This window comes from Carcharhinus amblyrhynchos, chromosome 10 (genome assembly GCF_965287045.1).
Source record: "Carcharhinus amblyrhynchos chromosome 10, sCarAmb.v2.hapA, whole genome shotgun sequence".
NCBI lineage: Eukaryota > Metazoa > Chordata > Chondrichthyes > Carcharhiniformes > Carcharhinidae > Carcharhinus > Carcharhinus amblyrhynchos.
In genome coordinates this window covers 28,606,649-28,632,400 of record NC_137333.1, presented here as the reverse complement: position 1 = coordinate 28,632,400, position 25,752 = coordinate 28,606,649, and the positions used below count along the sequence as shown (strand labels likewise).

Genomic DNA, 25,752 nt, shown 5'->3' with positions numbered 1-25,752 from the left:
AACTAGAAGATCCATAACTGGCATCTTCTCAGCTTCAAAATAAATGGTCATAGAACATAGAAAACTATAGCACAAACAGGCCCTTCAGCCCACAAGTTGCACTCATCATATCCCTACCTACTAGGCCTATCTATAACCCTCAATCCCATTAAATTCCATGTACTCATCCAGAAGTCTCTTAAAAGGCCCCAACGAGTTTGCCTCCACCACCAGCAGCAGCCGATTCCACTCACTCACCACCGGTGGAAAACTTACCCCGGCATCTCTTCTGTACCTACTCCCCAGCACCTTAAACCTGTGTCCTCTAGTAGTGACCATTTCAGCCCTGGGAAATAGCCTCGGAGAATCCACCCTATCCATACCTCAACATCTTATAAACCTATCAGGTCACCCCTCATCCATCATCTCTTCAGGGAGAAGAGGCCTAGCTCCCTCAACCTATCCTCAAGGCATGCCACCCAATCCAGGCAACATCCTTGTAAATCTCCTCTGCACCCTTTCAATAGCTTCCACATCTTTCTTGTAATGAAGTGACCAGAACTGTACACAGTACTCCAAGTTGGGGTCTGACTAGGGTCTTATAAAGCTGCAGCATTATCTCCTGACTCCTAAACTCAATCCCTCAATTAATGAAGGCTAGTACACCAGACGCCTTCTTGACCACATACTCCATCAATTTGAGAGAGTGCTATGGACCCAGACCCCAAGGTCCTTCTGATCCTCTAAGCTGCTAAGAGTCTTACCCTTGATATTGTACTCCTTCATCCCATTGGACCTGCCAAAATGGACCACTACACATTTATCCAGGTTGAAGTCCATCTGCCACTTCTCTGCTCAGTCTTGCATCCTGTCACACTGCAACTGACATCCCTCCAGACTATCCACAACACCAATCTTCATGTTGTCAGCAAACCTACCAACTCATCCCTCCACTTCCTCATCCAGGTCATTTATGAAAATTACAAACAGTAAGAGAACAGATTCCTGGAGCACGCCACTCGTGGCCGACCTCCATGCAGAAAAAGACCCATCCACAACCACTTTGCCTTCTGCAGGCAAGCCAGTTCTGGATCCACAAGGCAACAGCCCCTTGGATCCCATGCCTCCTCACTTTCTTAAGAAGTCTTGCACGGAGGACCTTATCGAATGCCTTCCTGAAGTCCACAAACCACATCCACCACTCTTCCTTCGTCAATTTGTTTAGTCACATTTTCAAAGAACTCAACCAGACTTGTAAGGCACAACCTGCCCTTGACAAAGCTATGCTGACTACTTTTGATCAGACTAAACTTCTTTAAGTGTTCATACATCCTGTCCCTCAGGATCCTCTTCATCAACTCACCAATCACTGAGGTTAGACTCACCAGTCGGTAATTTCCTGGGCTATCCTTGTTCCCTTTGAATACAGGACCCACACATCCACAATCCTCCGGAACCTCTCCTGGCTCCATTGGTGACACAAAGATCATCCCCAGAGGCTCTGCAATCTCTTCCCTTGCCTCCCACAGTAACCTGGGGTACATCCCATCCAATCCTGGTGACTTACCTTAATGCTATTCAAAAGTTCCAACACATCCTCCTTAACGTTCACATACTCAATCTTTTCAGTCTGCTGCAAACCTGCAGTACAACCACCCAGATCATTTTCCACCGAGGTAAAGTATTCATTAAGCACCTCTGCCATTTCTACTGGTTCTGCACAAACTTTTACCCCTTCACCTTTTATAGGTCCTATTCCTTCACATATTAAAAGGAGAACCCCAAGGCGTTCTACAAATCTTACCCACCAAGACCTTCTCGTGACCCCATCTGGCTCTCCCAATTTCCTTTTTAAGCTCGTTCCTACAACCTGTATACTCCTTTAGATCCTTAACATCACCTAACTCTGAACCTTCTGCATGCCTTTTTCTTTTTGACTAGGTTCATTACAACCTTTGTGCACCACAGTTCCCACAACCTACCAAAATCTCCGTCTCATTAGAACGTTGACGTGCAGAGCTCCAGACAAACATTCCTTGAAAATCCACCACCTTCCTTTGGTACTCCCACCACCACCACCAAGAATACCTTCTTCCAATTTACTTGTCTAATTTCCTGCCTAATGGCTACATATTTCCCCTTACTCCAGATAAACACTTTCCTAGCCTGCCTGATCCTATCTCTTTCCAAAGCTACGAAGGAGATAGAATTATGATCACTATCCCCAAGATGCTCTCCCACAGATCCAACACCTGTTCAGGTTCATTAGCCAGTACCAGATTAAGTACAGCCTCTCCTCTTGTAGGCTTATCCACATACCATGTCAGGAAACACTCGAACACACGTAACAAACTCCTCCCCATCTAAACCCCTTACCCGAGGGAGATTCTAACTGATGTCTGGGAAATTAAAGTCTCCCATCACGACAACTCTTATTACTACATTGCTCCAGGATCTGTTTCCCTGTCTACACCTCAACATCTCTTACTATTGGGCAGCCTATAGAAAACACCCAAAGTTACTGACCCCTTGTTGTTGCTAACTTCCACCCAGAGACTCCATAGACAATCCCTCCATGGCGTCCACCATCTCTACAGCCGTGACACTATCCCTGATCAACAGTAAGTCTCTCCAGCCCCACTCTCAAGGATCTGAATCCTGGCACCTGGAGTACCCAGTCCTGTCCCTGAGACATCCAAGTCTCTATAATGGCCACCACATCACATTCCCAAGCAGCCATGTCATGACCAAAGGGTGGAGATCAGTGTTGGACTCAGATGGGCACAGTAAGTAGTCTCACACCAGGTTATTGGTTATGAACAAACTTGGAGTGCTGCTCCTCATCAGGTGAATGGGCTCCACTCACCTAATGAAGGAGTAGCACTCCAAACGCTTGTGATACCAAATAAACCTATTAGACTTTAACCTGGTGTTTGAGATGTCTTAATGAACAAAGGAGACCACTATAAAATTGCCTTCAAAATCAATCTCATCAAGGCATTTGACCACGAGAGCAGAGGCAGTGCAGGAATCTCCTGCTGAACCTGTTGGACTTTAACCTGGTATTAAGACTTCTTACTACCATTCCCCTTAACAATATTCAAAGTGGTATATCTGTGAGGGCCAAAGTGGAAAAAGTGGGAACAGGACATGCTTTGTGCCTTAACACATGAAGTGAACGAACTAATTGTGCAAATAAAAACAGGTATGATGCAGTCAGGATTACTGACATGGCTGCAGGGTGACCAAGGATGGTCAATGAAAACCCAGAGAATCAATATCTATAAAGCAGACAAAAAGGTAAAAAGGTTAGCACCAAATGATAGGTAGAGTTGAGAAACATAAGGGGCGAAAAACAACATTTGTGGGGGTTATATATAGACCAAACTCCAATGATTTTGGGAATGGTATTAGACAGGAAATTAGAGACAGATGCAGTAAAGGAACATCTGTAATTTTAGTGACCAACCTCCATATAGATTGGGCAAATCAAATGAGTAACACTGTAGAGGAGGAATTCCTGGAGTGTGTGCAGAATTTTTTTTCCTGACAAATATGTTGAGGAACCAAGCAGGCCATCCTTGACAGGGCATTGTGTAATGCAAAAGGAATAATCAGCAATCTAGTTGTGTGTAACCCCTTGAGGATGAGCTATCATAATTACAGAATTCTTCATCAAGATGGAGCCTAACAGACGATTGCAATCAGAATCCTGAATCTTAATAAAGGAAACTACAAGGTATCAGGTGATGATGGCTATGATGAAATGGAATTAGAGGATGACAGCAGATGGGTGCGAGAGCAAACTGGAGTAATTGCATATTTTTGTCTGGTGCACGAATAAGTTGGGAAAGGTGGCCAAACTATGGACTTAAGGGAACTGGCAGTATTAGAATAAGGATGAGTCATACAAATTAGCCAGAAAAACAGACGTGAGGATTGGGAGCAGTTTATAATGCAATGAAGGAGGGCAAGGTGACCAAAGAACAGTACAGCACAGGGACAGGCCCTTTGGCCCTCCAAGCTTACACCAATCACATTTATCTAGACCAACCACATATCCCTCTATTCTGTTTGTTCAGATGTTTATCAAGATAAGTCTTAAATGTGGCTAATGTAACTGCCTCAACCACTTCACCTAACAGTGCATTCCAGGCCCCCCCACCACCTTGTCTAGAAAACTTCCCCTGCACTTCTCCACTCCCCACCCCCCCTATAATTGTCATTCCTACCTTGGGGAAAGCTTCCAACTACTCACCCCATTCCCTTTAATTTTATAAGCTTCTATCAGGTTCCTTCCCCCCCAACACCACTAACCACCAAGCAGAGAAATCCCAGTTTATTCAATCTCTCCTCAAAGAATACCCTCCATATCAGACAACACTCTGGTAAACCTTTTTTTGAACTCTCCAAAGCCTCCATGCCCTCCTGGTAGTGTGGTGACCAGAATTGAAAACAGTATTCCAAATGTGGCCTAACCAATGTTCTATACAACTGACAATTTGCCAGCTTTTATGTCCCATCTGTTGAAGGCAAGCATGCCATATGCTTTCTTCACCACCTTTTCCATGTATGCTGCTACTTAAGGATCTGTGGACCTATACTCCCAAATCTGTGTCTATAGTCCTGTTGATTCTGCCATTTTATCACTCCCACCCAATTTAGATGTACCAAAATGCATCACCTTGCATTTGTCAGGGTTAAATTCATCTGCCATTTCTCCACTCAATTTTACAGCCCATCTATATCCTGCTGTATTCTGAATCTTCATCACTATCCTCAACTCCACCAATCTAAGTATCATCCACAAATTTGCTAATCAGACCAGCTACATTTTCTTCCAAGTCATTTGTATATATTACTACAAATAAAAGGTCCCAGCAGTGATCCCTGTGTCATACCACTAATTACAAACCTCCATTCAGAAAAACATCTTTTCACTACTATGTTCTGTCTACAGCCAAGCCAGTTCTGATTCCATCTAGCTAGTTCACCCTGATCCTGGGAGATTTAATCTTTTGCACTAACCCATGAGGGACCTTGCAAGCTTGCAAGGAACATAAAGATTGGTGAAGGCAAATGTAGGCTACTGTCATAAAAAGGGAAGTTATAATGGGACCAAAGAAACAAGTGATCTACCAAATACATACTTTGGTTCTGTCTTAAGAGGAGAAAGAAAAACTGATAGACTAAACAGAATCATCATGGATTTACAAAAGGGAAATCATGTGTTGTAAAGTGTAGGTTGATTCCCCTCTTCCAGAACAAACAGTAAAACACCCAAAGAGTACCTCACCTTAATCTGTAAGAGAAAGTGTGAAGTGGTGTGACCTGTTAAATACTAACTAAATCCTTGATACATTCTAAAATCAACTTGTAACAATTTATCTAATAGTGAACAAACTAAATTAACAAACCAAATACATCCCTTAACTGTTCCTGAATAAGACAAGATTCTAAATGATTTGCTGTTACAATTCCCACTCATTAACAAAAATAGAATTTTGTCACTGAATTACAACCAGGTTCTCTTTGGGAATATTCTGGGCCTCTGTCTGGAACTACACTGAACAAAGAATACAGCATAGGAACAGGCCCTTTGACCCTCCAAGCCTGCACCAACCATGTGGTCCCATCTAGACAATCTGTTTGTATCCCTCTATTCCCAGTCTGTCCATGTGGCTATCTAGTTAAGTCTAAATGATAGTGTGTCTGCCTCAACTACCTTGCTTGGTAGTGCATTCCAGGCCCCTACCACCTTGTGTAAAATACATCCCCCCTCATCCATATTGAACCTTGCCCCCTTACCTTGAACTTGTGAGCCCTTGTGTTTGTCATTTCTGACCTGGGAAAAGCTTCCAACTGTTCACCCTATCTATGCCCTTCATAATTTTACAAACTTCTATTATGGTCACCCCTCAACCTGTCTTTCCAGGGAGAACAACCCTAGTTTACTCAAATCTCATGTCATAGCTAATACCCTCCATACCAGGCAACTTCCTGGTAAACCTTTTCTGCACTCCAAGCCTCCACATCTCTCTGGTAGGGTGGCAACCGGAACCAGATGCAGTATTCCAGATGTGGCCTAACCAATACTCTATATAACTGCAACATCACATGCCAAATTTTATGCTCTATGCCCCGTCAAATAAAGGCAAGCCTGCCATATACTTTCTTCACCACCTTTTCCACCTGTGCTGCCACCTTTAAGGATCTGTGGACTTGCACAGCCAGATCCTTCTGTCTATACTCCTGATGGTTCTGCCCTTTGCTGTATAGCTCCCCCTGCATTAGATCTACCAAAATGCATCACTTCACATTTATCTGGATTAAATCCCATCTGCCATTTCTCTGCCCAATTTTCCAGCCTATATCCTGCTGTATTCTCTGCCAATGTTCATCACTATCTGCAACTCCAGCAATCTGTGTTGCCTGCAAACTTAATCAGACCAGCTACATCTTCTTCCAAGTCATTTATGTGTATCACAAACAGCAGACGTCCCAGCACAGAGCCCTGTGGAACACCACTAGTCACATACCTTCAATCAGAAATAAATCCTTCCACTGCTATCCTCGATCTTCTATGGCCAATCAATGTGGAGATGCTGGTGTTGGACTGGGGTAAGCACAGCAAGTCTCAGTAAGAACACCAGGTTAAAGTCCAACAGGTTTATTTGGTAGTAAACACCACTAGCTTTCAGGACACCGTACCTTCATCAGGAGAGTGGGGAGTTCTGATCACAAACAGGGCATATAAAGGCACACAGTTTACAGAATACTGATTAAAACGCCAGTCTTTACAGCTAATCAGCACCATCCACCAGGTATACAGCACATACTCTTGCAATTCAGCCAACATTATCTACCTGATATGCTGCAGGAAAGGATGTCCTGAGGCATGGTACATTGGGGAGACCATGCAGACACCATGACAACAGATGAATAAACACTGCTCGACAATCACCAGGCAAGACTGTTCCCTTCCTGTTGGCAAACACTTCAGCGGTCACAAGCATTTGGCCTCTGATTGTTGGGTAAACGTTCTTCAAGGCAGCCTTCACAACATACGACAGTGCAGAGTCGCTGAGCAGAAACTGATAGCCAAGTTCCACACACGAGGACAGCCTCAACTGGAATCTAAGTTCATGCCACACTATCTGTAACCCCCATGACTTGCCTGAACTTGCAACATCTCACTTACTGTCCTGTCTGGAGACAATACACATCTCTTTAAACTCTGCTTAATACTATCATCATTCACATTGTCTGCACCTTAGACTGATTAGCTGTAAAGACTCACATTCTAATCAGTATTCTTTAAACTGTGTGCCTTTATATGCCCTGTTTGTGATCAGAACGCCAAGTCATTTACATCACAAACAGCAGAGGTCCCAGTACAATTCCTGACAAAGGAACAGTTTTTCAAAAGCTAGTGGCCAAGCCAATTCTGTACCCATTTAACTAGTAGACCTTTGATCCTGTGATATTTAACCTTTTGCACCAGTCTGCCATGATGGACCTTGCCAAATACTTTACTAAAATCCACATAGACAACATCCACAGCCCTTCCCTCAATCATTTTTGTCACTTCAAAAAACTCAACCAAATTTGAGAGACATGACTTAGACGTGACTTAGAAAGGTTGCAGAGCTGGGCCACGAGGTGGTGGATGGAGTTTAATGTGGAGAAGTGTGAGGTAATTCATTTCAGTAGGAATAACAGATGTGTTGAGTATAGGGCTAACGGGAGGACTTTGAATAGTGTGGAGGAGCAGAGGGATCTAGGTGTATGTGTACATAGATCCCTGAAAGTTGGGAATCAAGTAGATAAGGTTGTTAAGAAGGCATACGATGTCTTGGCGTTTATTGGTAGGGGGATTGAATTTAGGAGTCGCAGCATCATGATGCAACTGTACACAACTCTGGTGCGGCCGCACTTGGAGTATTGTGTGCAGTTCTGGTCCCCACATTACAGGAAGGATGTAGAGGCTTTGGAGAGGGTGCAGAGGAGGTTTACCAGGATGTTGCCTGGTATGGAGGGGAGATCCTATGAGGAGAGACAGAGATTTGGGGTTGTTTTCGCTGGAAAGAAGGCGGCTAAGAGGGGACCTTATTGAAACATATAAGATGATTAGAGGTTTAGACAGGGTAGATAGTGATAGCCTTTTTCCTAGGATGAAGAAAGCTAGCACGAGGGGGCACGACTTTAAATTAAGGGGGGGGTAGTTACAGGACTGATGTCAGGGGTAGGTTCTTTACCCAGAGGGTGGTGAGGGACTGGAATGCCCTGCCAGCTGCAGTTGTAAATGCACCTAGTTTGGGGGCGTTTAAGAGATCTGTGGATAGGTTTATGGACGAAATGGGATTGGTTTAGATTAGTGGGTTAGTGTTTTTTTTAAAAAGCTGGTTGGCGCAACATCGTGGGCCGAAGGGCCTGTTCTGCGCTGTAATGTTCTATGACCTCCCTCGTACAAAACCATGTTGTGTATCGCTAATGAGACTATTCAGTTCTAAATGTGTATAGATCCTATCTCTAAGAATTTTCAACAACTTCCCTACCACAGACATCAAGCTCATTGGCCTATAACTATGCAGGTTATCTTTGCTACCTTTCTTATCTAACGGGACCACATTTGCTTTCCTCTGATCCTCCGGGACCTCACCTGTGTTCAAAGAAGAAACAAAGATTTCTGTTAGAGGCCTAGCAATTTTATCTCTTGTCTCAGTAATCTAGGACAGATATCATCTAGCCCTGGGGATCTGTCTATCTTAACACTTCCTCCCTTGTAATTGCAATTTGTTCTAATAGGTCTACACATCCCTCAGACACTACCAGTGTGTCCCTCTTCTTTCAGAATACTGATATAAAGTATTCATTTAGGATCTCACCTACTTCCTTGAGTTCCAAGCACAATTCCCCTCCTTTGTTCTTGAGAGATCCGACTCTTTCTCTGACAACCCTCTTGTTCCTAATGTATGTATAAAATGCCTTAGGATTCTCTTTAATCCTGTCTGCCAAGGACATTTCATGACCCTTTTTGCCCTTCTAACACCTTGTTTGTGTTCTGTAAGCCTCCATAGCTTCATCTGTTTTTGGCTGCCTGGACCCTATGTATGCCTCTTTTTCCTTTGAGGAGACCCATAGTTTCCCTGGTTATAGAACATAGAACGCTACAGCACAAACAGGCCCTTCAGCCCACAAGTTGCGTCAATCATATCCCTGCCTACCAGGCCTATCTATAACCCTCAATCCCATTAAATCCCATGTACTCATCCAGAAGTCTCTGAGAAAAGCCTAATGAGTTCACCTCCACTACCACCAACAGCAGCCGATTCCACTCACTTATCACCCGAGTGAAAAACTTATCCGACATCTCCTCTGTACCTACTCCCAGCACCTTAAACTGGTGTCCTCTTGTAGCAACCATTTCAGCCCTGGGAAATCACCTCCGAGAATCCACCCTATCTTCACCTCTCAACATCTTATGAACCTTTATCAGGTCACCTCTCATCCTTCGTCTCTGACGACGAGAGCTGTTATCCACAGCTCTCGAATCCTACTTTTTATTTATATATATAGGCACATGCCTGTCCTGCACTCCTATCAACTGCTCCTTAAAACATTCCCACATGCCAGATTGGAGTTTGAGTAATGAGATGGGTCAGATGATTGGGGACAGGAAACAGCCAGGATTTTACAGCCTCACTCAAGTGAAACCAAAATTCCCACCCAAGGTCAATGAGATTTCCATTGTTGGACCCTTGCCTGTTTCAATTCCATGGCAGACAAGGTGGTAAACTTCTGGTTAAAGTGTTTTCCCACGAAATGGCAGGCAATGACTAGTGGGGTACCACAGCAAACAGTGCCGGGACCCCAGCTATTTACAAAATATATTTGTGATTCAGATGAGGGAACCAAATGCAATATCCCCAAATTTGCAGATGCCAAAGCTGGGTGGGAGGGTGAACTGTGAGGATGACACAGGATGTTTCAGTATGGTTTGGACAAGCTGAGCAGGTGGGCAAATGCAGTATAACATGGATAAATATCAGTTATCCACTTTGGTAGCAAAAGCAGAAAGTCAGATTTGGCTATACAAATGGAGGGGAATGCACAATGAGACCTGGGTGTCCTTCCACACCAGTAACCAAAAGGTAAGCACACAAGTACAGTAGGCAGTGAAGGAGGCAAATGATTGTTGGCTGTCAGAGAGCAAATGAGTACAGGAGCAGGGATTGTGTAGTTTTGGTTTCCTCATTTGAGGAAGCATGCTCTTGATAGAGGATTTCACAATGAAGGTTTACTAGACTGATTCCTGGGATAGCAGACTGACATATGAGGAGATTGAGTCAGTTATGATTATATTTGCAGGAGTTAAGAGTGGGGAGGTGGGATCTCAGAAGTCGGAAGAATGTTGCCAATGGTAGGCATGTCCAGAGTCAGGACAAAGTCCAAGTATGTGGGGAAACATTTTAGGGCAAGAGAGAAATTTCTTCAGAGTGGCAAGCCTGTGGAATTCCCTACAAGTTCATGGGATATTGATTCACTGGCTGTACCAAATTACCCTTGAATTGAGCAGCTTGCAAAGTTATTTCAGAGAATATTGAAGAATCAAGCATAATACTGAGGGTCTGGAGTCAGATGAAAACCAGATCAGATTTCCTTCCCCCCAGGACATTAGTAAATCAGGTGAGTTTTTAAAAAACAAGATTGGACTTCAAAAGTTTGAATTCAAATTTCCCCAACCGCCCTGGTAGGATTTGAACTAGAGTCCCAAGAATAATACAGTAGTCTACTAACAATATCACTAAAGTCATCATGCACAAAACCATGCCTTTGATGGAAGTCTGGCTGGATGACATTGGCACCTTGCTGAAACTAAGCCTTCCTGTGTTTTTCCACCTTTCGCTACTCATCCCAACAGCCAGCAATAGTGGCTTTGACCACCAAAACCACCCCCAGTTATGCTCATCCTCACCTTAGGTACTGTCCCCTGCTCAGACCATCTCAGCTGGTACAACCCTCAGTCCTAATTTCCTACACCCACCCAGCAGCATATGATATTGCAAAAACATCTTCACTTTCTGCAATCTTTGTAATAAAGCAACCCCTCATTCAAGAGGATTTCAACCTCCCATCTCAAGATATGATGTTGTATCTTCCCATTGGTCACCTTCTCCACATAAACTTTTATTCTCTCACCTTGCCACCTCTTGGTAAATACACTCCTTTAATGTCAACTGTCTCTCTTTTGGCATTCCACACAATGAGCAGATTGGTGATTCAAAGTTGTCAATCACACCTTCACCTCCAACACTGATGCACAAATCTCCCCTTAAAACCACTGCCTCCTTCTCACCTTTGAGATGCCTTTGTTAGTAACCCACAAGTTCAAGGGACAGACCTGAATAAATATGGCACAGTCTGCTTCTCCATTCAATGTTCTGCTGTTGTTTGCCAAAATTGTTCAAATTTAAGGGTTATCCTTGAATGCAAAACTTTTTCCCCCGCATTGCTAAGAATCTTAAATTTTATCTCATCCTTAGTTGAGGAAACGAGGAGCAGATTCTTTCGTCGGCAAAACAGACTCAAGCACATGCTGCTTCCCTCCCTTCTCAGCCCAATTTCTAATAGCAACTCCCTTGCTCGAATTCATATCTCTCTAGTTACCTTCCCAACCCCTGAAGCCTCAGATCATTTTGTCCTTGAAATCCACATCCTCCACACTCAAATCTATTTCCATCCAACTGCTGACCATCTAGTTCCCACATTAGTTCACCTTTTTCGGGTCAAACAAGTAAACAAACTTAAATTACGTTCGGAGAAAGAAAAAGGGGGCAGCTCCCCAAAAGGAGGGGGAACGGCCTGAACAGAAACAAAAGGTACAAAGGAAACTTAAAACACGTCAAATCAAAATGTGATTATCGGGGTCTATAAGGCACCTCAGCCCCTGCGGTGCCCAACGGGCACGGAAGGCCTCGACAGTGCCCGTGGACACCGCGTGCTCCCTCTCCAGGGACACCCGGCCGCGAACGTAGCCGCGGTAGAGGGGCAGGCAGTCGGGACGGACGGCCCCGTCGATCGCCCGCTGCCTGGACCCACCGATGGCGCGTTTTGCCAGGCCCAGGAGCAGGTTCACGAGGAGGTCGGCGTCCCGACCCTCCCCTCTCCGCACCGGGTGTCCGTAGATCAGGAGCGTGGGACTGAAATGCAAACAGAACATCAATAAAAGGTTCTTCAGAAAATCAAAAAGGGAGTGCAATCTATAACACAAAACGTAGACGTGGTCCACGGACTCCACAATCTGTTGATAGTGCACCCTTCAGGCACACTTTGATTTACTATTGTCACATTTTCTGTATACAGTAAAGAGTATTATTTCTTGTGCACTACACAAAGCATACCGTACAGAGAGAAGGAAAAGAGGGTGCAGAATGTAGTGTCACAGTCATAGCTAGGGTGTGGAGAAAGATTAATTTAATACAAGGTAGGTCCATTCAAAATTCTGATGGCAACAGGGAAGAAGCTTTTTTGAGTAGGTTGGTACATGTTCAGATTTTTGTACCTTCTCTATCCCGACAGAAGAAGATAGAAGTGTATGTCCAGGCTGTGGGGTCCTCAATTATGCTGCCTGCTTTTGAGGCAGCAGGAAGTGTAGTCAGTGTCAATGGACAGTAGGCTGGTTTGATTGACAGACTGGACTTTGTTCACAACCTTTTATAGTTTTATTGTGGTCTCAGACAGAGTAGAAGCCATACTATGTGATGCAAACATTGCTTTTTAAAGGTGCATATGCTCATAATTTCCTTCCTCCTGAGGAAGTAGAGGCATTGATGGATTATCTATAGCGTCAGCATGGAGGGGCCAGGATAGATTGTTGGTGAACTGGACACCGAGAAACCTGAAGCTCTCAACCATTTCCACTGAATTGGTCATGCTGCTTGGCCAACATACAACACAATGGGCAGAAACAGAAATTTCCTCCAAATAAATAGTAAGACAACCCAAACCATAATCTAGACTCCACCACACCTTAGCTTCCTAGCCAGTGAGTCCACCACTCTCCTGCCAAATTTCCAGAGTCTAACCTAAATATTTGGCATCATGGTGTTATTTAATCCAGAGATGGAACACTAAAACCACTTATTCCCACATAGTTAGAACAGAACAGGAACAGACCCTTCCACCCACCATGTTGTGCCAAACCACACCAAATTAGCTAATCCTTCAGCCTGTCTTGGTCTATATTCCTTTACTCCTTGGATATTCATATGCTCATCTAAAAACCCCTTAAAATACCCCCATCTCATCTGCCTGTACCACCTCCTCGCCTCCTCCACCACCCCCCACCCCCAGCAGCAGATTGCAGACACCTACCACTACAAAATCCTCTCATCCTCTTCAAACTTTCCTCCTCATCTCAAGTGCATGCCCCCTTGTGTTAGGCATTATCCCATTCCAACCCTGTCACAGCTGGTCTACTGAACTACTTATTACTGATTTATGTACCTTCATCTCAGCCAAACACAACTGCTCTTTCCTCCTTCACAATACTCTTTAAACCTCTCTTTAGTCAACATCCTTGCATCAAATGTGGCTGGGTACTTAACTGTACTTTATAATGCTCCTGTGAAAGTACCTTGGGACATTTCACTGCATTGAAAAATGCAAAAAAATGCTCTTTTTTGAATTCACTCAATTATCCTGCTGTACTTTTGGTCTGTAAATTGTTACCCCCGCAACCATTTAACAAATGGGATATAGATATCTTTATAAACTAACTGTCTTGATATGCTATAATGTCAGCTTAAATTTTAGGGAAATAATTTTTTTGAAAGTGTTGCACAAACCCAGCAGACAATACTGACATTTGACCTCCAATGTCCAATTTAAGTTACACCCATAAGTAATTCAATCTTTAGGTACACAGACGACAAAGGTGACATGCCAACAAGGAAACAGTCAACTGGTGGATCGAATTAAGACGTCACTTAGAATCAGGGAATGCCGTTGAATCAGGGACTGCTAGTTGCTAACATTTCACAACAAAATATTCTGGGTCTCCTTCATTTCCAGTTATCTACGATTTCCAAATAAAGATCCTGGAAGTCACAGGGCAATTTTATTTTACCTGCCCACCACCCCCCGCTCCCGCCTATATATCAACCCTACGAGTTCGAAGAATAATAAACTATCAAAGTTAATTTACTGCACCAAAAATATCGAGTACGGCCTTCCTATCAAGTCACGTTAGGTCCTGTCACGGTAACATCCCTGACGTTCCCCTGGCTCTGGATCATTAGGAAGGAGCATACACATGGCGAAGTCACTCCCAGCTGGAGTGGGGAAGCGGAAGTTGTAAACGGAATTAAACGTTTGAGTAAATGGAATGAATTTTCCCGATCACTGGTACAATTCCCACCCCGCACCCTGACCCTTCATTCAACCGTTCCCACCTCCCCCTTACCTTCACACTGAAGATCAATAAGAACCAATAGGAAAGGGAAATATGACAACACTTTAGTCAGACAGGCTCGTGGCGCCACCATCCCGGACACGGTAACGGGCCGGAGCCCTTTCAAATCGCCGGAGCGCGTGACAGGATCCCTGCTCAGCTCCGCGCGCGCACACACTCTCAACGGTTCTGCCCAGAGTTGTCCACCCTCTGTATACTTCCACTTCTTTACCCACGAGCAGCCAGCTCAAGGCCGCACTTAAAGCAACAGCGTTCAATCGTGGTCTGCTCCGATTGGATAGCAACGAACAGGTCACACCCACTTACCGCTGCTCTGATTGGATAGTGACCGTTCAAAGTCCCGCCCACAATTTCTAAGCTGCATTACGTGGAGTTCAGGCACAAGTTCATGCAGACAGGCTTATATAGGGTTGCTCACTGTCTTAAAGGCATAGAAACGAAACTGGCTCTCTTTGGAAATACAGTAAGAAGTCTCACAGCTATATTTGGTAGCACAAGCCACTAGCTTTTGGAGCACTGCTCCTTCATCAGGTAAGTCCTGTCACGGTCATTTGGAGCGCTGCTCCTTCGTCAGGTAAGTCCTGATGAAGGAGCAGTGCTCCAAAAGCTAGTGGTGTTTGCTACCAAATAGGACTTTAACCTGGTGTTGTGAGACCTCTTACTGTGTTTATCCCAGTCCAATGTTAGCATTTCCACAACATCGCTTTGGAAATGACAGCAGTGGAATGTACTTTGCTTTAGAACATGAATATCTGTCATGTTACGAAGAAACTAGAAGCGGGGTAGGCCATTCAGCTCTTCCAACTTGCTCCATCATTCATTATGATCATGGCTCATCATCAAATTCAATATCCTCCTTCCACCTATATCCCTTGATCCCTTTAGCCCCAATAGCTATATGTAATCTCTTCTTAAAATCACAGTCATTTTTTAATTTCATTTTTATATTTAATTTTTATCTTTTATGAAATATGGATATCACTGGCAAAGTCAACATTTGCTGTCCATCACTATTTCTTCTGGCACTTGCTAGACCATTTCAGAGGATAGTTAAAAGTCAACCACATTACTGTGGTCTGGAATCTCATGCAGTCTGAACGGGGTCGGTTTGGTAGATTTCTGTTGTTAATTAGCATTACTGAACCAGGTTGGCTTTTACAGCAATCCGTGATACTGAAACTAGCTTTCAGTTCTAGATTTACAAATTTGATGATGGCTTTGAACCCGTGCCCGCAGAGCTTTACCTTGGGTCTCGAGATTAACTAGTCCAGTAATATTACCACAATGTGGTGTTGCTCACGTTGGACTGGGGTAGGCACAATAAGTAGTCTCACAACACCAAGTTAAAGTCCAACAGGTTTATTTGGTAGCACAAACTTTTGGAGCACTGCTCCTTCATCAGGTGAGTGCAGGATTTGTTTCACAAACAGGGCATATATAGACACAAGCTCAGTTACAAGCTAATGGTTGGAATGTGAGTCTGAACAGGTAATTAGAGTCTGAACAGGTCTTTACAACTTTTTTTCAACTCACATCATGCCCACAGTCTGGGATATAACGTGCAGGAGATTATTTCTGTTCAGATGGTAATCAGCCTCTAATATTTCCAGAGATTACAGTTCAGTTTTTGCATTGCACCTCTTCCTTTGAAGTTTCTTTGTCTATAAAAGTGGACTCATTTGTCAAGATATTTATACATTATTGAGAAAAGATATTAGCATAGATGATGTGGAATCTGTATGGGTCGAGTTAATTAATAACAAGGAGCAAAAAACAATTGTGAGGGTGTTATACAGACCGCCAAACTGTAGGGATAATGTTTGGGAAAAATATTAGAGAGGAAATTAGAGATGTATATGTTAAAGGAGCATCTTAGGGTGGCACAGTGGTTAGCACTGATGCCTCACAGTTCCGGGCACCTGAGTTCCACTCCCAGCTTGGGTCACTGTGCGGAGTTTGCACATTCTCCCATATCTGCGTGGGTTTCTTCTAAGTGCTTCAGTTTCCGCTCACAATTTACAGCTGTGTGGGTAGGTTGATCGGCCATGCTAAAATGTCTCTTAGTATTCTGGGATGCATAGGTTAGAAGGATTAGTGGGGTAGATATGTGAGATGAATGGGATAAGGCCTTGTACGATTGTTGTTGATGCAGACCCGATGTGCTGAATGGCCTTCTTCTGCACCAAAAAGTTTCTAAAAATTTTCTAAAATCTGTGATTAAAGGAGACTTTAATCTGCATTTAGATTGGGAGAGTCAAATTACTCACAATAAAACAGAGGAGGAAATTCTGGAGCAATATGTTGAGGAACCAACAAGCGAACAGGCCATCTTGGTATTGTGCAGTGAGAAAAGATTAGTTGGCAATCTAGTTGTGACAGAACCCTTGGAGACAAGTGACCATAATATCGTAGAATTCTTTGTCAACATGGATAGTGATGTAGTTGAGAGATCAGAGTCCCGAATCTCAATAAAGATAACTATAATGGTATGAAGCATGGATTGACCATGATGCACTGGAAAACATTACTGAAAGGAAAGACAGTGGACAGGCAATAGCAGGCATTTAAGGAATGAATAGGTGAACTCCATAAGTTGTTTACTCCTGTTTTGCATAAGAGTGGTAAGGGAACTGAAGCCAAACCATAGTTTGGGGCGGCACGGTAGCACAGTGGTTAGCACTGCTGCTTCACAGCTCCAGGGTCCTGGGTTCGATTCCCAGCTTGGATCACTGTCTGTGTGGAGTTTCCACATTCTCCTCGTATCTGCGTGGGTTTCCTCCGTGTGATCCGGTTTCCTCCTACAGTCCAAAGATGTGCAGGTTAGGTCGATTGGCCTTGCTAAAAAAATTGCCCTTTAGTGTTTTGAGAGGTATAGGTTAGAGGGATTAGTGTGTAAATATGTAGAGATATGGGGGCAGGGCCTGGGTGGGATTGTGGTCAGTGCAGACTCGATGGGCTGAATGGCCTCTCTGTACTGTAGGGTGTTTATGATTTACAATAGAAATCATCATCATCATCATCATCTTAGAACCCTACAGTGCAGAAAGAGGCCCTTTGGCCCATCGAGTCTGCACCAAACACAATCCCACCCAGGCCCTACCCCCATATCCCTACATATTTTACCCACTAATCCCTCTAACCTATGATTAGCTATAGTATCAGATTTAACAAAGACGCATACAAATTAGCAAGAAAAAGCAATAGGCCTGAGGATTGAGAGCAGTTTAAAATTCAGCAAAGAAGAACCAAGGGCCTGATTAAGAAGAGAGAAATAGATTTGCGGAGGGTGATGAGGATTGTTCATCATTAGAGGATACAGCAGGATATAGATCAGCTGGAGATTTGAGCGGAGAAGAGGCAGGGATTTAGATTTTTGGATCATTGGGATCTTTTCTGGGGAAGGGCTGACCTGTTCAAGAGGGATGGGTTACATCTGAATTGGAGGGGAGATTTGCTAGAGCCACTCAGAGGGTTTAAACTAGTTTGGCAGTGGGATGGGATCCAAAGCAGTAGGGAGACAGAAGAGAAGTTTGAGGACAGCACAGAAGTTAAGGAGAGCACATTAAATAGAAAAGGCAGTGTCCATAATCCTAGTACCAAACAGAACAGGTAAAAGCAGGACAGAGAGCAAGGGAAGTCCAGATTAAACTGCATGAATTTCAATGCAAGAGGCCTGTTGGGCGAGGCAGATGAACTCAGGACATGGATGGGTACGTAGGACTGGGATATTATAGCAATTACTGAAAGATGGCTAAGGGAGGGACAGGACCGGCAGCTCAATGTTCCAGGGTACAGATGCTGTAGGAAAGATAGAACAAGAGGTAAGAGAAGAGAGGGAGTTGCACTTTGGATCAGGTAGAGCATCACGTCCGTACTGAGAGGAGATATATCCGAGGGTTCAGTCACTGAGTCGATATGGGTAGAACTGAGAAATAAGAAGGCCGAAATCACTTTGATAGGCTTGTACTATAGGCCCCCAAATAGTCGGCGGGAAATTGAGGAGCAAATATTTAAGGAGATTACAGATAGCTCCAAGAAAAATAGCGTGGTAATTGTCAGAGATCTTAATTTTCCCATCATGACTGGAACAGCCATAGTATCAGAGGGTTGGATGAAGAGAAATTTGTTGAGTGTATTCAGGAGGAATTTCTCATTCAGTAAGTGGATGGCCCGACTAGAGAGGGGACAAAACCTGAACTCCATTCGAAATAAGGAAGGGCAGGTGACAGAAATGTTAGTGAGGGATCACTTTGGGACCAGTGACCATAATTTTATTGGTTTTAAGATAGCTATGGAGAATGATCTGTCTGGCCCAAAGGTTAAAATTCTAAATTGGGGCAAGGCCAATTTTGATGGTATCGGTCAGGAACTTTCAGAAGTTAATTGGGGGAGTCTGTGGGAAGGCAAAGAGACATCTGGTAAGTGGCACACTTTCAAAATCGTGTTATCCAATGTTCAGGGTAAACGCATTCCTCTTAGAGTGAAGGGCAATGCTGGCAGAAGTAGGGAAACCTGGATACTGAGGCCCTGGTCAAGAAGAAGAAAGAGGCACATGAATGCATAGGTAGCTGGGATCAAATGAATCCCTTGAAGAATATAGGGGCTATAGAACTAGAGTTAAGAGAGAAATCAGGAAGGCAAAAAGGGGACACAAGATTATTTTGGCTGATAAGACAAAGGAGAGTCCAAAGAACTTCTACAAATACATAAAGGGCAAAAGAATAACAAGGGAGAGAATAGGGCCTGTTGAGGATCAAAAAGGTCATCTATGCGCAGATCCACAAAAGATGGATAAGATCCTAAATGAATATTTCTCATCAGTATTTACTGTTGAGAAAAGCATGGATATTAGGGAGCTTGGGGAAATAAATAGTGATGTCTTGAGGAGTGTACATACTACAGAAAAGGATGTGCTGGAAGTCTTAAAGCGCATCAAGATAGATAAATCCCCGGGACCTGATGAAGTGTATCCCAGGACATTGTGGGAGGCTAGGGAGGAAATTGCGGGTCTAGCCACGATATTTGAATCATTGATAGTCACGGGTGAGACACCTGAAGGTTGGAGAGTGGCAAATGTTGTGCCTTTGTTTAAAAAAGGGCTGTAGGGAAAGCGTGGGAACAGTGAACCTCACATCTGTGGTTGGTAAATTGTTGGAAGGTAGTTTGAGAGACAGGATCTACAGGCATTTAGAGACGCAATTACTGATTAGGGACAGTCAGCATGGCTTTGTGAGTGGAAAATCATGTCTCACAAATTTGATTGAGATTTTTGAAGGACTAACCAAGAAGGTAGATGAGGGCAGTGCAGTTGATGTTGTCTACATGGACTTTAGTAAGGCCTTTGACAAAGTATAGCATGGTAGGCTGTTGCATAAGGTTAAATCTCACGGGATCCAGTGTGAGGTATCTAAATGGATACAAAATTGGCTTCTTGACAGAAGCCAGAGGGTGGTTGTAGAGAATTGTTTTTCAGACTGGAGGCCTGTGATCAGCGGTGTGCCTCAGGGATCAGTGCTGGGTCCACTGTCATTTGTCATTTATATTAATGATTTGGATGAGAATATAGGAGGCATGGTTAGTAAGTTTGCAGATGACACTAAGATTGGTGGCATTGTGGACAGTGAAGAAATTGCAACGGGATCTTGATCAATTGGGCCAGCGGGCTGACAAATGGCAGATGGAGTTTAATTTCGACAAATGCAAGCTGATTCATTTTGGTAGATTGAACCAGGGCAGGAGTTAATCAGTTAATGGTAGGGCACTGGGGAGAGTTACAGAACAAAGAGATCTAGGGATACATGCTCATAGCTGCTTGAAACTGGAGTCACAGGTGGACAGAGTGGTGAAGAAGGCATTTGGCATGCTTGGTTTCATCGGTCAGAACATTGAATACAGGAGTTGGAATGTCTTGTCGAAGTTGTACAGGGCAAGATAAGGCCACACTTGGAATACTGTGTGCAATTCTGGTCACCCTACTATACAAAGGATAGTATTAAACTAGAAAGAGTGCAGAAAAGATTTACTAGGATGCTACCAGGACTTGATGGATTGAGTTATAAAGAGAAGCTGGATAGACTGGGACTTTTTTCTCTGCAGCGTAGGAGGCTGAGAGGTGATCTACTGGAGGTGTATAAAATAATGAAGGCATAGATCAGATAGATAGTCACTATCTTTTCCCAAAGGTAGTGGAGACTAAAACTAGAGGGTTTATGGTGAGCGGGGAGAGATACATAAGTGTCCAGGGGGACAATTTTTTCACACAGAGGGTGGTGAGTGTCTGGAACAAGCTGCCAGAAGTAGTAGTAGAGGCGGGTACAATCATGTCTTTTAAAAAGCATTTAGATAGTTACATGGTTACGATGGGTATAGAGGGATATGGGCAAATGTGGGCAATTGGGATTAGCTTAGGGGTGTTAAAAAAAAGGGCGGCATTGACAAGTTGAGCCGAAGGGCCTGTTTCCATGCTGTAAACCTCTATGACTATATGTGAATCTCACCCAAAATCGTTGAGATGTCAATTTGCATGTACTTGCATGCATCTCAATCTAATTAACATGGTATTCTCCCAATCGTCCTACCTCACTTACCTTAGTGATTTTATTGGGGACACCTCATACCAGCAATAAAACACCTGCTCTGTAAAAGTCTGCTGCAGGTGCACTAGTATCGAGGCTCAGGGGATGAAGTAGCACCATAGTGGCAGTGCTGTTTCCCTTGGGGCCTGGGACTTAGCGCTGCCTGGGGCCATTAGTTCTGGGGTTTTGTGTAGGGGGAGGAAGGGGAGATTGAAGGAGTAGCTGGTTGGTTGGCGTCCCTGTGTGATCTAATGTCTCCCCCACTTATCCCAATCAAACCCATCCCCACCCCACCACCCTTGCTTCCAGAGTGGAAATGGACAATGGACTTTGTTATGCAGCCAACTGATGAAGCGGTCATTTTTGTGGCTGCTGCTACTACTGCGAAACAGGAGAAACTGCAGGCACTGCAAGGGCAGCTCAGACCACAGGGTGAAGCAGGAGGAGAGGGAGGTGCCCCCCGGAGGCAGGAGCTGACCTCCAATTGGCCTGAGGGGGAAGCAAGTCAAATGAGGATACGGAGACCCCAATAGTTCAGGAAACGCATGCCCTTTGAACAGTTTTTGGCCAGTTGAATGTGAGGTTAATTGGCTCTGAAGGAATTGGTGATTGCGGACTGGATTGGGTGGCTAGAAGAGAATTCCTGGTGGTATGCCACACATGGGTCCCCCATCTCCCTTTCTGGAGGTGCCTAATCCCTCAGCACCTGTGGAAGGGGATTTGAAGCTAGCTGGAATAGTAACAATCAGTAGAGAAAGAGTTAAGATGATTTACACCCAATCTGAGGATTCTAACAGTTTGTTCATGTGTGGATGAACAAGTGAAGTGAAATTAAGCATTATGATTTTGAGTGTGGATTTCAATCGAAAAGTATTTCATGTATTTTAATGGACTGAAAAGTATTTTCCTATATATTAAGCTTTCAGTCAAAAAATGCAAATTATGCAGAAAACTATGACATGGGTTAAAAAACTGTAGAAAACACGATACAAATTCAGAAACTCATAACTTAGTTAGTAAAGGAATAGAATGTTTCAAGTTAGGGACAGTTAAAGAAACTCATCAAATTAAGAACAACCTTCTAGTCTCAACATCGAATTCAACAACTTCAGATGATTAGCTCTCCTGCACCTCAACCCTTTGTTTTCATTCTATTTTTTTTTACTGCTCTCTACCTTTTATTTCTTTATTGTCTTTCTTCATTTTTCTTACCCCCCACCCCACTCTTTCCCCCAACATTATCCCCCTTCCCTTACCTTTTCTCCCCTTTTGGTCCCCCTTTCCTAAATTTTATCTCTGTCCCATCCATTCCCCCTCCCCACCCCCAACATCCTCATCTGTCACATTACCCTCTCATTTTAGCTTCTTTACCATTTGGCCATTCACTCCCTTTATTCTCTCTGTGACTGTCATTAGCAGTCTTTTCCCCTGGTTTCTGTGGCTGTGACTCATCTTTCATTCCCTAACTCTGCAGTATAAATATCTCCCACATTCTATGCCTTTTAGCTTTGACAAAGGGTCATTTGGACTCGAAACATCAGCTCTTTTCTCTCCTTACAGATGCTGTCAGAACTGTTGAGATTTTCTATCATTTTCTCTTTTAGTTTCGGATTCCAGCATTCCCAGTAATTTGCTTTTATCCAGTGGAAATCGGTATTGGAATAAATCAATAGAATGTCACTATATCAGGTGGCATATCACCATTAGCCAAGGTAATCTGTCATAATAAGATTTGAGCGTCTCCACATCATAATAAGATTGACACATCAATGATGAAATAGAATTGAATTAAGCAAATTAGTAGGGAAGACTTAGATAAGAAAAAAGGTTTAATTGTATTGAATTTTGGCTTGAAGTTCTTTGGAAAAGCTTTATGGCACTCTGTGCTGCTTGGCAATCTGAAGGGCTCCCTTCGGCCATTGGTTAATATTCTTGTCTGTTTAATTGTATGTTTTAGATGTGTTTAATAACATTTAGTATGCCTTAAGCTGAGACTTCGCCTTTGTGATATTTAATAAAAGAACACTTAATTTTTTCTAAGAAATCAGGCCGTCATTCAAAAATTCCCCACTTCGGCACTCTTAGAACCTGTCCCTGTTCCGATGAATCCTGTGACTATCAATCACAAAGAAGGCAAGGAATTACCAGGAGATTATGTTGATTGGGAATGATGAATGCCTTGAAGAACCTCACTTCCATGTGTAGTTCTAAATGCATACTTAACCAGCCCCCACCAATGGATATTCTTGCATTATTAGAAAATGCTATGGCCATGAACCCCATTAAAACAGGCCATTTGGGGCAAGGAACAGGAGCTCAAACCCTCAATTATACCACAAAGGACCCTTGCATCAAAACAAAGAGTGTGGGGTAGTGAGCAATGTGGTGTTACAGACTGGAGAGCGAAAGGACCAAGTCCTGTCACCACCCAGAAAATACTGTAAATTAATTGGCAAGATGCAAAAACCTCTTATAGATCTGCCTCTGTGCAGTAAGCATGGAAGGAAACTCAGTTCAGTCACAAAACCGACAACACATGTTTGGAACAAACTAATTTAGTTTAGTTTAGTTTAATTTAATTTAGTTTAGGTTAGTAGGTCATTGTTTTTTAACTGGTCGGTGCAACATCGTGGGCCGAAGGGCCTGTTCTGCGCTGTAGTGTTCTATGTTCTATGTTCTAATTAACAGTCTGGGGAAGAGTTGTGAATTGTTTCATTCTTGAGAAGTTACCTTTCCCTTCAGTTTTGACTACAGTTTTGAAAAAAGAATGAAGACTGATCTATTTCTTTTACTATATGCGTGTTTTATTTTCATTCAAGTTTAAATTGTTAAGATTTAATGAAAACAAAATATGTGGAGATTTTGTATGTTGGGAAGCTTCCAAACTGAACGTGTATATGCCGAATAAAGAATTTGTGTGGATTTTCTTGGTTGTGTTGTTTGCATTAATCCTTTAAAGTTTCCCCCAATTTGTGATTTTACAACAGTAGTTTTGATAGAGTTTAATATCAAATGGGAGTTGTGAGTCAGATTGAAAATATAATTTGAAACAAAATAAATATTTGGCATTCCCTAACCTTGAGTATAATTGTTTCTGTCTAGAGATAGAGTCATAGAGGTTTACAGCATGGGAACAGGTCCTTCGGCCCAACTTGCCGCCCTTTTTTAAACTCTTAAGCGAGTCTCAATTGCCTGCATTTGGCCCATATCCCTCTATATGCATCTTACCCATATAACTTTAAACGCTTTTTGAAAGACAAAATTGTACCTGTCTCTACTACTACCTCTGGCAGTTTGTTCCAGACACTCGCCACGCTCTGTGTGAAAAAATTGCTCCTCTGGGCCCTTTTGTATTTCTCCCCTCTTAAACCTATGCCTTCTGGTTTTAGACCCCCTCTCTTTGGGAAAAGATATTGACTATCTAGCTGATCTATGCCTCTCATTATTTTATAGACCTCTATAACATCACCCCTCAGCCTTCTAATCTCCAGAGAAAAAAGTCCCAGTCTATCCAGCCTCTCCTTGTAACTCAAACCATCAAGTCCTGGTAGCACCCTAGCAAATCTTTTCTGCACTCTTTCTGGTTTAATACTATCCTTTCTATAATAGGGTGATAACTATACACAGTATTCCAAGTATGGCCTTATCAATGTCTTGTACAACTTCAACGAGATGCCCCAATTTCTGTGTTCAATGTTCTAACCAACGAAACCAAGCATGCCGAATGCCTTCTTCACCACTCTGCCCACCTGAGACTCCACTTTCAAGGAACTATGAACCTGTACCCCTAGATCTCTTTGTTCTATAACTCTCCCCAATGCCCTACCATTAACTGAGTAAGTCGTCCCTGGTTCAGTCTACCAAATTGCACAACTTCGCATTTATCTCAATTAAACTCCATCTGCCATTCATCAGCCCACTGGCCCAATTGATCAAGATCCCGTTGCAGTCCTAGATAACGTTCTTCACTGTCCACTATGCCACCAATCTTGGTGTCATCTGCAAATTTATATTCTCATCCATATCATAATAAATGATAAATGATAACTAACAGCAGATCCAGCACTGATCCCTGAGGCACACTGCTGGCCATAGGCCTTGAATTTGAAAAACAACCCTTAACAACCACCCCTTGTCTTCTGTCATCAAGCTAATTTTGTATCCATTTGGCTACCACCCTAGATCCCATGAGATTTAACCTTATGCAACAATTTAAGAACATAAGAACATAAGAAATAGGAGCAGGAGTAGGCCATCCAGCCCTTCGAGCCTGCCCCGCCATTCAATAAGATCATGGCTGATCTGTTGCTGCTCAGTTCCACTTTCCCGCCCTCTCCCCATAACCCTTAATCCCCTCTCTTATCAAAAACCCATCAACCCGCGTCTTAAAAATATTTAGCGAGGCAGCCTCCACCACTTCAACGGGCAGAGAATTCCAGAGATTCACCACCCTTTGAGTGAAGAAGTTCCTCCTCAACTCCGTTCTAAACCGCCCCCCCTTTATCTTGAGGCTGTGCCCCCTAGTCCTACTGTCTTTTTTGAGCGGGAAGAGTCTCTCCACCTCTATCCTATCCATCCCATTCATCATCTTGTACGTCTCAATGAGATCTCCCCTCATTCTTCTAAACTCTAACAAGTACAAGCCCAGTTTATTCAGCCTCTCCTCATAGTTCAACCCCCTCAACTCCGGTATCAGCCTAGTAAACCTCCTCTGCACTCCCT

The 25,752-nt window shown here is 43.4% G+C and overlaps 1 protein-coding gene across 1 annotated transcript in view; it reads right to left on the bottom strand.

Annotated features, from left to right (window-relative positions):
- dnajc3a (DnaJ (Hsp40) homolog, subfamily C, member 3a) overlaps window positions 1-14,723 on the bottom strand; it is an 81,232-nt gene extending 66,509 nt beyond the window's left edge. Inside the window, exon 1 of the mRNA XM_080198155.1 lies at window positions 14,447-14,723. Within this exon, the coding sequence (XP_080054281.1) occupies window positions 14,447-14,528 (82 nt within the window). The 5' untranslated portion in view covers window positions 14,529-14,723. The remainder of the gene's footprint in view (window positions 1-14,446) is intronic.
- Between the last annotated feature and the right edge of the window lie 11,029 nt (window positions 14,724-25,752).